Source organism: Marmota flaviventris, chromosome 1 (genome assembly GCF_047511675.1).
Source record: "Marmota flaviventris isolate mMarFla1 chromosome 1, mMarFla1.hap1, whole genome shotgun sequence".
Classification (NCBI taxonomy): Eukaryota; Metazoa; Chordata; class Mammalia; order Rodentia; family Sciuridae; genus Marmota; species Marmota flaviventris.
Window position 1 is genome coordinate 81,502,354 of NC_092498.1, and position 15,800 is coordinate 81,518,153.

At 34.6% G+C, this 15,800-nt stretch overlaps 1 protein-coding gene across 1 annotated transcript in view; it reads left to right on the forward strand.

Annotated features, from left to right (window-relative positions):
* The window catches only part of Dnah11 (dynein axonemal heavy chain 11), a 318,014-nt gene that overhangs the window by 256,043 nt on the left and 46,171 nt on the right, over positions 1–15,800 (forward strand). The window contains exon 66 of the mRNA XM_027932705.3: positions 8,152–8,356. Coding sequence (XP_027788506.2) covers positions 8,152–8,356 — 205 coding nt within the window. The remainder of the gene's footprint in view (positions 1–8,151; positions 8,357–15,800) is intronic.

Below are 15,800 nucleotides of genomic sequence, written 5' to 3' on the forward strand. Positions count from 1 at the left end.
ATTAACCGTGTGAAGCAGCAAGACAATTAACTCATTTCTATTCAGGACTCCTTTCCTTCCTTTCCTTGAATGTCTTGCCAGCTGTGCGGCTTTCAGCCAAATTTTCCTGAGGAAAGGGGTTTGACCAACTCACACAGCCCTTCCTGCTGGGTTGCTAAGTTACCACTCCCTCTTGCCGTTTGCTACACCTGATCTTTCTGGCTGCACACCCAGCCATAGCTGTAGGAGCTCACAAGTCTAACCTAGAAGCTTTTAATTTTAAACAGCAGGACATGCAGTAAGGCTTTTAGATGTTCATTGAAAAGTTGATTTCTTCTCTGGAGTGTTTCTTTATTTCCTCCAATGAGTGGAACTATGTTATTTATTTATCTTAACACCCACCTACTATCTCTTTACCTTGACAAAATGCCTCTGATGGGGCCACCAGAATGGAATTCCTCATATTTAGAGAACATGGTAGCTATCCGAAGAATCTAACTTAGGGGGAGGACCTTCCATATAATAGTTCACTAACTTAAGGAGATTTCCCTTCAAGCCCCAAATTTTATGAATCTTTATAAAACATTCCTATTGTAGCCATTTGTAGTAAGTACACTGATCAGTCACAGCAGTCTTTATCCTAAATAGAATATGTTGTTTTCCATTTTTTGGTTTCTAGACCCAGTAAAAAATAATGATGACTTTATTCTGGTCCTTAGAATATGTGATCCATAGAGAAATTCATTTGGGTTTTTAGGACCCAAAACTGATGGCATTTTTAACAATAGCTACACCAAATCTGAAGAACAGTTTTAATAAAAGTAAGAGAGACTTTTTTAGTTTCCAGATATACAATCTAGAAATAAGAATTCCAGACTAGAATCTCCCATTTCTGATTCTCATCTTTGTTATACCAATGCTGCTTCTACCAGGTCACAGGAATTCTGGTTTTCATGAAACTCTGATTAAGGGAGCCAGTGTTAGTCTGTCACAGAAGAGCTGTGAGAATTCACCAAGAAATCATTTCCATGTGGTTTCAAAGTAGTTTTCGTATCTTTCACAACAGTAATGACCTTCCATGACTTGAAATTAATTATTTATTAAGTCACTTGATCCCAGAACACTTTTTGACTAAATTTTGAATAAACTCTGAAAGGATCTTTATATTTCCAGTATATATGATTTTTATGCAAGTCTAACATACAAATTGTGAATTTCTGCTTAATATGGATTTGCAGATGATTGTTAGGATGAAATAACTCATTCATTCTGCTAACTGGTGAGCATTCTAACACACTTAAAATATAAACTTTTATATAAATTGAATGATTTTCTTTAAAAGTTTTATGAATTAATTCACATTATAAATATATTGGCCAGAAATCATAGATCTTAGGATTGGGCACAATCTTTGCTAGTCTCATAAACAAGGGCAGAATTTCTAACCAAAGATCATGAGGGAGGCGGGGGCTGTAGCTCAGTAGTAATGTGCTTGCCACTCTCGTGTGAGGTACTGGGTTTGATCCTCAGCACTACATAAAAATAAATAAATAAAGGTATTATATCCATCTATAAGTTAAAAAGCTTTAAAAAAAAAAAAAAAAAAGATTAGGAGGGCATTTGCTCTGAGCTGTGCCTATTTTTTCTCTTGCAACCATAGATTGGTTCTGAGTCAATCATCGTCTCTCAATACCCTCTTGCAATTGACAGGTCATGCAGGTTAACCAAGACTGACATTACAGAATGTCAGAGGAAATTAACTGGCATTGCAATGCTGTGAAATAAACTTTTTACTACGAGTCTAGAGGCCCGGGTTCTAGTCCCAGCTCTGCCACTAAGTGATGTGACCTTGGACAAGTCATAAATTCTTTGGAATTTATGATTTATTTATTTGGGTCCATTAAAAAAAAAACTGAACAATCTCCAGGGGTCCTGCTTGCTCTAAAATATCAGCTCTGCTAGGTGAAACAGAATGTTTTAACTTATCCCACATCCTAGTCATCTAGGCAAGCTCACTCCTTGAGACAGATGTATAAACACCCTGAGGGAGCAGCTGTACCCACATGGAGAGATTCTGCCCCCACTTGATTCTCACTGTGATGCAGTGAGAGGGTCCGTGTGTCCTGCTCCTGGCTGCAGTGGGGCTGGAAAATGGACTAAGAACATTTGCTTTAAGGAAGTAACCCCACTTTCCTGTTGCTGTTCTCACCTGCTATTTCTCCTCATTGGAGTTCAGAGCTCATGTCTTCCTTCCCTGCTTAAAAGTCAACCTCTGCGTTAGTGTCTTTCACAGAAACAACAAAGTGATTCTGTTTGCTTTTCCCACCCCTATGGTTAACTCCATTGTTTTTTGGACCCTTCAACTCATGAGAGAGCATTAACAGTCTGTTTAATTTTCCCAGATAGGAGATTAACCAAAAATTAACCTAGCAGCAGTGATAAAACCCACTGAGTCATTATGTAATTTTTGCCTTTCATAGATCATAAACACCCCAATTGAGGATAATTTACTGTCCCTGGGAAATCTAAAGCTATCAAATACTGTTTCCAAGCAAGATGTAAAACCCAATTTTTATGGGCAGGCATTCTGTTTTTCCATAGCAGAGTTCTCCCGCATCCTCCCATTAACTCTGTCTGTTCACAGAGAAAATCAGACCTATCAAAGCAGATATTTTCTGATTCTCAAACTGGGGTTTTTGAATGCCTCAGAGAATATGTAGGTGTGAAAGGGATACCCTGCAATGAAATCATCTGGGGTGTCTTCCAGAGCATTTCTTTAACTTAGATGTTTTGGTTCAATTTTTAATCAGTTAAAACTTGACCTGTGGGACTGGGTTGTGGCTCAGTGATAGAGTGCTTACCTCAAATGTATGAGGCCCTGGGTTCAATCCTCAGCACCACATATAAATAAACAAGTAAAATAAAGGTATTGTATCCATCTACAACTAAAAAATATATATTTAAAAACTTCACCTGTACCCTCTGGTACTGACATGGTCAGTATCCATGCTCCATGTTGAACATTCTCAAGTTTTATTTTGTTCTTAGAAGTTTGATGAGGGGAACTAGTTATGCACAGTGGCTGGTGGAGAAAATTAGCTATTATTGCTTTGAGACAATATTAACTCAGACTACTAACTAATATGGTACTCTAGAGAAGCCATGAGCCAACCATCTGTCATGTGACTCATGAGCTAAGATTGATATTTAAAGGGTTATAAGCAACAGGAATATATGACAAATGTATATGAACTAAGCCCAGAATATTTACTCTCTACCTTTTTCAACAAAAGTTCATCAGCCCCTGCTCTAGAGGGGATTTCTTACTTAACCTCCTCCAGGATAATATCCCTTATCCAAAATCCTGGGAACTAGAAGTCTTTCAGATTTTGTCTGTTTGTTTGTTTTTTATGGACTTTGGTATATTTGAATATACATGATGAGATATCTTGGGGATGTGACCCAAGAGTCTAAACACAAACTTCATTTGTTTTATGTACACTTTATACACATAGACTGAAGGTGATTTTATACAATATTTTTCGTGCGCCTGCATTTTGACTGTGACCCATCACATAAAGTCAAGTGTGCGATTTTTCACTTGTGCATCATGGTGGTGTCAAAAAGTTTCAAGCTGGGTGTGGTGGTGCACACCTGTAATCACAGCAGCTCCAGAGGCTGAGGCAGGAGTACCGCAAGTTCAAAGCCAGCCTCAGCAATAGTGAAGTGCTAAGCAACTCGGTGAGACCCTGTCTCTACATAAAATACAAAATAAGGCTGGGGATGTGGCTCAGTGATGGAGTTCCCCTGAGTTTAATCCCCAGTACCAAAAAAAAGTTTCAGGTTTTGGATTTTTCACTGTAGGGATGCACAGCCTGTACTTTCAACAGTAAATCATCTTATGCGTCATTTGTTTTAATTCTTATGCACACACACCATGCATATCTCAAAATCAATTGGACTTCCTAATCCTATCTGGTGAGGAGTCTCCTAGTACAAAATAATAAAAATTCTAGTCCTAATTTAGTCATTGTTCTTCCTTTAAATTTAAGATGCTAAAGCATAAAAATAATTACATTCTCTTTTCATCTGGGGATATAGGTTAGTGGTTAAAACACAAAGTTTATGAAATAGGAATTTAAACCTGGTGAAAACTCTCCAGTGAGTGAAGGAACATTCAAACAAGCTGACACCATAGAAGGTTGTAACAGGCATGGCATTTCTCTGAGACTCTCCACCAGGGAGGAATGAATTCGATCCAAGATGGAGTGGAAGTCAGAAATTGCAGAATTTACACAGAGGTGTAAGTACAGGCTTTATTGTGGAGACTCAAATGAATTTAAACTTTGGTATCTCTCATATGTAAAGTTCCAGGCAGTAATTACATAAGACCTTTACTCTTAAAGTTTCATTTAAAAGCCAGTTGTTCATGGTTAAGAGTAACACATGAGACAGTGCTAGCAAAGATTTCCTCGAAGCTACTTGTGAGATCAATTTTGGAAATATTTGGAAAGGAAAACTCAAATTTTGATGATGCTCTCCACGACAGACATGGTTAAATATGTTGTCAAAAAGAGGCAGATTCACTAAGAAAAAAATGTCCTTTTCAAAAAAAGATCATGCTGTGGCACACCTCATAACTCTCAGAGGATAAGCACAAACCTCTGAGAAACTATAATTGGTGTCGTTACTGACCTTACAGATCGAATCAAGTCCAAAAGATAATGATTTGGCCTTTAAGTGTATTTTTGGAGTTGGACAGCCATCAGCACAATATGTTAGAATTGTCCTAAGCAACTACTGATCTGCTTTCTGTCACTATTGATTTACGTGTTCTGGACATTTCCTCTAAAAGGATTCACAATGCTCTTTTATGACTGGTTTTATGACTTGGCATAATGTTTTGAAAATTCATCCATGTTATAGCATACAGTATCCATGAATTCACATCTGTGGGTGTGGTGGACCAACTTAAGAGACTTATGCATCCTTAGATTTTGGTAGTCACAGGTGATCCTAGAACTAATCCTCTGAGGGTACTGATGTCCAACATGTATATCAGTATTCCATTCCTTTTTATGGCCAAATAGCATCCCATGGATTAGATATGCCCATAGTGTTTATCCCATTCAAGTTGTTTTTACCTTTTGCTATTATGGATAACGCTGCTATGAACATTCATATGCAAATTTTGTGTTGACATACATTTTGAATTCTTTTTTAAAAAATTTTTCTTTAGTTGTAGATGAACACAATGACTTTTTATGTGGTGCTGAGGAAAAACCCAGTGCCTCACATATGCTAGGTGAGCACTCTATCCCTGAGCCAAAACACCAGCCCATACGTTTTCAATTCTTTTGGGTATGTACCCAGAAATGGAATTGCTGAAATGATTCAGGGAATTGCCAAATTGTTTTCCAGTGTTTGTGCAGTTTTACATTCCCACCAGCTACCTGTGCAAGGGTTCCAACTGCTCCTTATTTTTGCCAGCACTTTCTATCATTTGATTATAGTCATTCCAGTAGGTGAGAAGTGGTACCTTGCTATGGCTTTGATTTGCATTTCACTAATAACTAATGTTAAGAACCTTTCCATGTTCCGTTGGCCATTTATACATCTCAATGGGGAAAAGTCTATTCTACTCTTTTGCTTATCTTTTAATTGGTCAGATCTTTGGTCTTTGTATTCCTGTCACATTGTAGGAATTTGATACATATGAATAAATAAAATAAAAAAATGAATAAATCAATCAATAAAAAATAATATATTGCCTGTCATGAGAAAGTAAGAAACAGTTTTTGTGAGAGCAGAGACCATGCTTGTCTTGATAATAGTTATATGTCCTGTGCCTGGAAGACTCTGACAGCCTGGAGTGGTGTAGGTGTTAAGTCACTGTTAACTGGATGTTTTTGGTAATGTGTTTCATGATAACAGAAATAACAGAATAAATTATCAGACATACGATTATTTTAATGAGCATGACATCAACCAGAAAATATGTAGAAACAGGTGAACAGATGGTATCAGATTAGTGTTCTAGAAAATAGGGACTCAGGGCCACCATGCTGATGGATAAACTAGCAGTCCTGCCTGGTCCACTTACTATACTTGATCTCTGGTTCATTCACTTCTTATTGTTCTCAGTATGTATTTTTAACAATGATGTCAATACTCATCTTTTTTAACATTGTCCTTTTTTCAAAAGGAAAATGCATAATACACAGATATATTTTAGCTTTAGTCAGAAGTGGGTTGCTAGCTGAATCGCTCATTTTCTTCCTGGAAAAGAATTAAATGATAGGATGGCAGGAAAAAAAAATCCAAAACTAGATAAAGTAAATGAATGCACCTTTGAACTTAAAGAAGATTGTCAGAGTGGCTTATTTGGTGGCCTCTTTTTCAAGCTCATACAATCAACAGTTGTGATGTTTTCTGTTGTAAGATCACTCTGCAATGAAAAAATCTGACCGTTGGGTAAAAAAAGATATTAGGTCATGAGTTTGATCCATCCTTTGAAATTCTTTTGGGGGGTGAGTTGCTGGAGATTGAACCTTTGAAATTCTTAATTCCTATTCAGATGGTTAAAGCTTTGCTGGTTTAAAAACATAATTTTTATAATGTATACACATTAAAGCAAGTTGTTTCATAAAAACTTCTCTGAACAAATAGAGTAGCCAATACATGGAGGCACTTTCCTTACAAAAGATTTGATCTATAAGGCATAATTATAAAATATCCACCAATAACAACCTAAAATATAACTGTATTTTAGCATTCTGAGTATCTCTCCTCAAATTAAGAACTAAATGTTGCAATTAAGTGTTGAACCTGTCTCTTCTTTTGAGTACACTCAATTTTCCAAAGTTGATAAATTTAGTGAAATAACACTTCACTTGCAAGCCAATGAGACAGGTTGTAAATATTTTTTCTCAGATTATTTAGATTATATTTTTAATTTAAAATAATATGAGATTAGAATAGTATTTTGTCATTATAACATCTCTACAATCAAAATGGTTTATAAACTTAATAGGGAGGAATCCAAATTGATATGAAAATTTAAGAAAAAGAAGAGTGAATGCTCCTTATTTTAACCAGGCTCCCGTGAACCTTATGTGAACTTCCATCCCAGGCTACTTTTGCAGAAAAGTTTGAGAAGTTCAGTTTTCATGAATTTTGTTTTCTCTGACGCATGAATTGAAAAGCTCCCCATCTACTAGTTCTTATAGCAGGTTCCTAGCAGGAAAGAAAATGAAAAAGGCCAAAAATATCAGAAAATAATTTCAAGTATATATTTACTTTTAATAATTTAAGAAAAATAACATTAATACATTTATAATGTGTATGTGAGCATGTATATTTTAATATTTTATAAAATAAAAAAGATTTCACATACTTTTTAAGTATTTTTTTAGTTGTATAAATGAACACAATATCTTTGTTAATTTATTTTTATGTGATGCTGAGGATCTAACCCAAGCACTCTGGGAGCTATAGCCCCAGCCCAGATTTTATATATTATTTAACAATATACTTAAGTATAAATATCACATCAATATATTTAATATCAACAATATACTTTAATATCAATATACTTAATACATAGATATCACATCACACACATGTACATATTTTATCCTTAAAGAATAGCAATGTTTAACATATTTTTTATTTGTCTTGTTTTGGGGATTGAACTTAGGGGTGCTTTACCACTCAGTTCCATCCCAGTTCTTTTTTGAAATAGGTCTGACTAAGTTACAGAGGCTGACCTCAGACTTGCGATCCTTCTGCCTCAGCCTCCCTAGTCTCTGGGATTATAAGTGTACACCACCATGCCTGGCTTTAATATAATTTTAATCATAGAAAGTATAATGAAACTAACATTTACTCTTAAAGATTTTCTGTAAGATTGATGGTATTTACAATGCCAAGAGGTGAATGTTCTTATTGTTACCATTTCACATCAGAGGAAAAATAATCACACAGGGATTTGGTAGGAAATTCCTATTCTTCCTATTAAAAAAAAAAAAAAGACAGAGAGAGAAGCTGAAAAATCCCAAATCACCTGGTCTTCTGGCCTAGGTATGTTGTCAAAATGCAGTAGTGGAATGGCATTCCAGTGACAGCAATGGTTCATGACTCTTCTGAATGTCTGTATTTTGCCTCCTTTAGGTATATAAGGATTGGAGATAAGGAATGTGAATTCAACAAGAACTTTCGCCTTATCCTTCACACAAAACTGGCAAATCCTCACTATAAGCCAGAATTACAAGCTCAGACAACCCTCCTCAATTTCACAGTTACAGAAGATGGTCTTGAAGCCCAGCTGCTGGCAGAGGTAGTCAGTATTGAAAGGCCAGATTTGGAAAAACTCAAGGTAAAAATTATTAGATCATCCCCCCAACACTTATTTGTCATCTCCTTTGCAGAAATCATGGTGAAAATACAGAAATGTAAGGTAGGATTCTTGCATTCCAGGCTCTTCTAATTGAGAAAAATTATGATACATGTGAAAAGTTAATAAACAATTCAAAGTTGCTCCTTATAAATGCTGGTTGGTAAATGAATGGCGTTGGAGAAGTTAGTGCTAAATGAAGTTAGTCAATCCCAAAAAAACAAATGCTAAATGTTTTCTCTGATATAAGGAGGCTGACTCATAGTGTGGTAGGGAGGGGGAGCATGGGAGGAATAGACGAACTCTAGATAAGGCAGAGGGGTTGGAGGGAAAGGGAGGAGGCAGGGGATTAGCAAGGATGGTGAAATGTGATGGACATCATTATCCTAAGTACATGAATGAAGACAAAAAGAATTGGGTGTCAACATACTTTATATACAAAAAGAGATATGAAAAATTGTGGTATATATGTGTAATAAGAATTGTAATGCATTCCACTGTTGTGTATTTAAAAAATAAAATCAAATTAATTAAGTAAATAAATAAAAAATAAATACTGGTTGGTTAGGGTTACGCCACAGGTAGGAGACGCCTAGTCTCAGTCTTGTTTAGAGCACAGCATGAGGACTGGTACAAAGGCATGCTGCTCATGGAAACAGATATAGACCCAGGTAGGTTAGATGTTAATAGACCGATTTACCCAAGGAAAAAAATGTAGACTAATGAAGTAGACTGAAAAACTAAGGAGGCTATAACTGTCTGTAACAAAATACTTAAAAATGTATGGCTATAAGTATAATGATTAGGAAAAAATATTAAAATTAGTTAAATTCAGCATTTTTTGAAAACAAGAAAACATTAAAGTAAGCCTAAAAGTGTAGAAAGAAAGTGGTTATGAAAACAGAAAATAGTGACATAGAATATAAACAGATTAATAAAATTAAAACCTAGTTCGAGAGGGAAAAAAAGAAACTAAATAGATCTCTAGAAGAAATAAAAGAGAAAATGGGTGAAGCATATTAGGAAGAATAAAAAGAACACAGTGATTAAAACACATGAAAGAATTCAGTGCCCGCCTTTCTAACAGAAAATTTGAAAACTGAAATAGTGAAAATAGTATTTCTGTGATGTGAAAATTAAAGAGAATTTACTTGCTAACTTGATATATTCAAGGTTCTATTAGTACTTAATGCTTTTTTATGTACGAATAATATTCCCTTGTATGGATATAGAGTATTTTGTTTATTTGTCCCCTTCTCAGTCAATGGACATTTGGGGTTTTGTTTTTGTTTTTTTGCTTTGTGGCTGAGACATATAACACTACTATGAACAGTTCTAGGCAAAGTTTTTGTATGCACATATATTTTCATTTTCAGAATTGCTCAGTTACATGGTAACTCTATTTTGAATCAATTGGGAATTGCCAAACTGTTTTCAAAGTGGCTGCAAAATTGTATGCTTCTACCAGCTGTGTATCATCTTTAAAGGATATGAAGTGGTATGTCATTATGATTTTGTTTTTCATTTCCAGAAAGTAATAGTGTTGAGCATTTTTATTTACTGAACTTTTGCATGTCTTTTTTTTATTATGTTTTCTTTGCTTAGTTTTTGTGATGCTGGAGATAAAATCCAGAGCTTCAGGTATGCTAGGCAAGTGCTCTACCACTGAGCTACACCCCAGTCCCAAATTAGTTTTTTTTTAATGACTTGTAGAAGTTTTTCATATTCTAAATATTAGATTCTTATTGAGATCTGATTTACAAAAATTTTCTCCCATTTCATGTATTGTCTTTTCATTTTCTTAATGGTATCCTTTGAAGAACAAACTATTCTAATTTTGGCAAAGTCTAATTCATCTTTGTTTTTCTTTTGTTACTTATATTTTGTGTCATCTAAGAAACTACTGACAGACACAGTCATGGAGATTTACTTCGATGTTTCTTCTATGACTTTTTTAGTTTAAGTTTTTACATTTAGGTCTGTAATCAAATTAAACTTTGCATATGATATGAGGTAGGAAGTCAACTTCATTCTTTTACATGTGGATATCTAGTTGTCCTAGCATCATTGGGTGGAAAACATTATCTTTTCTCCTTGAATCGATTTTGCTCCTTGCCAAAGATCAGTTGACCATTTTTCTATGGACCTGTTTCTGGGTTTTTCTATATCATTCCACTGATTTGGTAATCTTTTCTTTCTCAATACCACACTCTCTTGATTACTATCCATTTGTAAGTCTTTAAATCAGGTATGGTCAGTTCTCTGCTTTTTCACATTGTACTATTAACAATTGTGGCTCTTATGCCTTTCAATATAAATTTTGGAATCAGTTATCAAAATCCATAAAATAATGTGCTGAGGTTTTGATCAAAATTGCTTCAGATCCTGGACAGGAATAATTGATATCTTAACAATATTGAATCTGCCTATCCATGAATATGGAACAACTTCCTATTTTTCACATCTTTGATTCTTTCATCAGGTCTTTTTTAATTTTGCTAGATCTATACCTAAGTGTATCAGTCATTTGGTGTTATTATAAACAGTATTGGGTTTTAAATTTCAAATTGCAATTGTTTGTTGCTGGTATATAGAAAAGCATTTGGCTTTTCAAGCAGATTTGCTATAATTGCTTATTAGTTGCAGGAGACTTTATTTTAATTCTTCAGAATTTTCTGTGTATACGATATCAAATTTTAGTACAGTGTGGAAAATTGGGGTGAAAGAGAACATTATCTTATTCCTGATCTTAGGGGGAACCCATCTAATTTTTCTTTGCATGAGAATGCAAATGTACACACTACCTTTATTTAATTTATTTATTTATATGTGGTGCTGAGGATGGAATCCAGTGCCTCACACATGCTAGGCAAGCATTCTTCCACTGAGCTACAGCCCTGCATGAGTTTTTGTTAGTTTTTTTCCTCTGGAAGTATAGGTCCACTTCATCTGAGTTATTAAATTTGTAGGCATCAAATTGTTCTCATGATTAGGTATGATGTTAGCTGTAAGTCTGTTTTAGTTTTCTTTATCAAATTGAGGAAGTTCCTCTCTCTTTCTAGTTTGCTGAAAGTTCTTACCATGAATGAATGTTGAATTTTATAAAATATGTTTTCTGTATCTGTTGATATGGCCATATTTCTCATCTTGAACTTGTTATGTAACAGATTATGTTACTCAATTTTGTATGTTGAATCGATCTTGCATACCTGGAATAAATCCCACTTAGTCATGATGTATAATTATTTTTATACATTGTCCAATTTGATTTGATAATAGTTAATTGAGGATATGTACATCTATACTCTTGAGAGATATTGGTCTGTAATTTTTTTGTTGTTGTTTTTGGGTTGTTTTTTTTTTTTTTTTGGTACCTGGGATTGAACTCAAGGGCACTCCATTTCTAAGCCACATCCCCAGCCCTATTTTGTATTTTATTTAGAACAGGGTCTCACTGAGTTGCTTAACACTTCGCTTTTGCAGAAGGTGGCTTTGAACTCATGATCCTCCTGTCTCAGCTTCCTGAGCTACTAGAATAACAGGCATGTGCCACCTCACCCAGCTCTTATAAAGTCTTATCCAATTTTTGTATTAGAGTGATATTGGCCTTAGACTATGAGTTAGGAAGTGTTCCTCCTACTTCTGTTTTCTAGAAATTGTACAGAACCAATATCACTTCTTTCTTAAGTCTATGATAGAACTCACTAGTGAAACCATCTGGACCTGGTATTCTTTTCTGGAAGGTTATTAATTATTGATTCAGTTTCTTTAATGGACATATGGCCTATTTGGATTATCTGATTCTCCTCTTATGAGTTTTTAGTAGATTGTGTCTCAAAGATATTGGTTCATTTCATTTAAGTGACTAAATTTGTTGACATAGAACTGTTCATAATATGTATTTTCCTTTAATATCCATGGAGTCAATCAGAAGTGAATCTATTCACTTCTGATATTAGTAACTAATAACTTTTCTCTGCTACCCCACCCCTTGCCCCCCGCCTGGTTTAGCCTAGCTAGGGGGTTATAAGTTTTGTTGATCCATTCAAGGAATCAGCTTTTGGTTTTGCTGATTTTCTCTATTGGCTTCATATTTTATTTATTTTTATTTTTTAAAAATCTTCTTTCCATTTTTTTTTAAATTTTTTTTGTAGTTGTAGATGGGCAGCATGCCTTTATTGTATTTGTTTCATTTTTATGTGGTGCTAAGGATCAAACTCAGTGCCTCACACATGCTAGGCAAGTGCTCTGTCACTGAGCCACAGCCCCAGGCCATGGCTTCATATTTTAAATGTCATTGATTTATGATTTGATTTTTATTATTTTCATCTGCTTGCTTTGGGATTTTGGTTTGTATTTTGCAGTACTACAGATTGAACCCAGGGGACTTTACTACTTTGAGCTACATCTACCTCTTTTTATTTTTATCTTGAGATACATAGTCTTATGAAGTTGATCAAGCTGGCCTCAAAGTTGTGGTGCTCCTTCCTCAGCCTCCTAATTCACTGGGATTCTAAGTGTGCACCACCACACCCAGCTGCTTGCTTTAGATTTATATTGGTCTTCTATCTCTAGTTTCCTAAGGTGAAACTTAGATAGTATTAACTTTAGATATTTTTGTCTTCTAATTCATACAGTCCATGCTATAAATTTTCCTCTAAGCACTTTTTTACTGCATTTTACAAATTTTAACACATCGTATTTTCATTTTTATTTATTTTAGTATATTTTGAATTTCTCTTGATATTTCTTCTTTGACCCATATGTTATTTAGAAGTATGTTGTTTCATTGCTACATACTTTGGGATGTTCTAGCTTGTCTTTCTGTTATTTCTCATTTAATTTTGTTGTGGTCTTGCAGCATACTTCATATAATTTCTTTTAAAAATTTTCAACTGTGTTAGATGGCCTAGTATGTGTTCCATCTTGGTGAGTGTTCCATGTGAACTTAGATCACTGTACATTCTGCTGTTGTTCAAAGGAGTATTGTATAAATATCACTAGATCCAGTTTATTTATTTGATGTTGCTCAGTTCGACTATGTCCTTACTGATCTGTCAGTTGACAATAAAGGAGTTTTGAGTTTTCCAACTACAAAGTGTACTTCTCTATTTCTCCTTACAGTTCTATGATTTTTTTTTTTTTGCCTATGTATTTTTGCACTCAGTTAAGTACACAAAAATTTTGTTTTCTTAGGGAACTGATCCCTTTGTTATTTTATAATTTTTCTTATTTTGATATTTGTTTTGTTTGAAATTAATACAGGTGCTCCAGCTTACTTGTTTACTTGTTTGTTTTTTGTTTGTTTGTTTATTTTCTCTCTTTTCTTTCCTGAGAAAGAATCTTGGTTGGTTGCCCAGGCTGGCCTCAAACTCACAATCCTCTTGCCTCAGCCTCCCAAGTAGGTTGGGATTAACACAATGCATCACCATACCTGGCTTTATCTGGCATATCTTTATCCATCCTATTGCAAGTTGAGTTTTGTAGACAACATAGAGTTTTTTGTTGTCATTTATCTACTCTGACTCTTGATTGATTTGAAGAATTCTATTGTTATTCACATAGTTGGATTAATATCTCCCATACTTTTTACTGTTTTTTATGTATTGTGTGTGTTCCGTGTTTTTTTGTCTTTTCCTCTTTCTGCCTTTGATTTTAATTGAGCAATTTATATTATTTCAATATTTCTTCTCTCTTAGTATATAAATTATGCTTTTTGTTTAAAAAAAGTAGTAGTTGCCTTAGTGTTTGCAGCATATTTATAACTAATCTAAATCTTCTTCAAATAACACTGTGCCATTTTACAGGTAGTGAATACCCCTTTTAATAGTGTATCCTCATTTCCTCTGTCCCATCCCTTGTGACATGGCTGTCATTCATTTTATTTATCCCTAAGTTATAATCTATGGATAAATTATTGATATTATATTTAACAAACAGATGATTAAGAGTAAGAAAAAATAAAATATTTTACTTTCTCTAGCACTCTTTCTTTATGTAGATCTGAATTTCTGACTTATCCCTTCCCTATGAAGAAATTATTTTGAACATTTATGGTAAGGTAGGTCTACTCCAGAAAAATCCTTCAATTTTTGTTTGTCTAAGAAAACCTTTATTTCTCCTTTGCTTTTGAAGGATAATTTGACAGGATATAGATTTCTAGGTTAGTTAGGTTCTTTCCTGCAAATATTTTAAATATTTTACTCTTTTCTTGGCTGCATAGTCGCATGTACCTCTTAAACATCTCCCTCCATAGATGAGGTATATTTTTCCCTGGATTCTTTCAGTACTATTTTTGTTATCTTTGATTTTCTGCAGTTTGAATGTGATATGCCCAAGTGTAGACTTGGTATTTATCTTGCTGAGTTTCCTGTGAGCTTCATGAATACGTGGTGCTTGTCATTAATTTTTAGATATTCTTAACCATTAGTCTTCTGATATTTATTCTGTCCTCTTTCCTCTTTCTTTCCTTCCGGTATTCCCACTACATGTATGTACTACACCTTTGTAATTATCTTATTGTACTTGGGCATTCGTTTCCTTTTTAAATTTTCATACTTTCTCTCCTTACTTTTCAGTTTAAGAGGTTTCTATTGACATACCTTCAGCTTCACTGTTTCCTCCCTTGATAGTATCCAGTCTTTTGATGAACCTGTCAAAAGCATTGTTTATTTTTGTTACAGCACTTTTTATTTTGAGCATTCTCTTTTTATTCTTTGAGTTTTCATCTCTCTGCTTACATTACCCATGTGATCCTGCATGTTGTCTATTTTTTCCAGTAGAGTTTTTAGTATATGAGGTATCATCTTTGGAGGGGAGAAGGGTTAACCAGGAATTAAACCCAGCAGTGATTAACCATTGAGCCATATCCCCAGCCCATTTGTTTGTTTGTTTGTTATAATTTTGAGACAAGAGCTCACTAAGTTGCTGAGGCTGGCTTTGAACTTGTGATCCTCCTATCTCAGCCTCCCAAACTGCTGCAATTACAGTTGTACACTACTGTGTCAGGCTAGTATTGTCATTTTTAAACCCTCACACAATGATTCCCAAATTTCTACCATACTTGGGTCTTATTCTGTGATTTTTTTTTTCTCTCTTCAAACTGTGCTTTTTTTTCTGTCATGTCTTGTAATTTTTTGTTGGAAGAAGGACGTGATGTATGAGATAATTAGAATTGAGGTAAATAGTGTTTTAGGGTAAAAATTTATGTGTACCTGGCTAGGACATTAGCTGTGTTTAATGTCCCCTATAGTGGAAGGTGTCATAGGCCTCAGTTTCCCTTTTTTTTAAATTTCCCTGTTGTTTTGAGTTTCCCTGAAAACTCCTTTTTTAAATAGAGTCTTTCAATTCTCTGAACTGCAATCTACTGTTCCCTACCAGTCCAGTGATAGAGTTCTGGAGTGGAAAGTATTCCATAAACTCATGA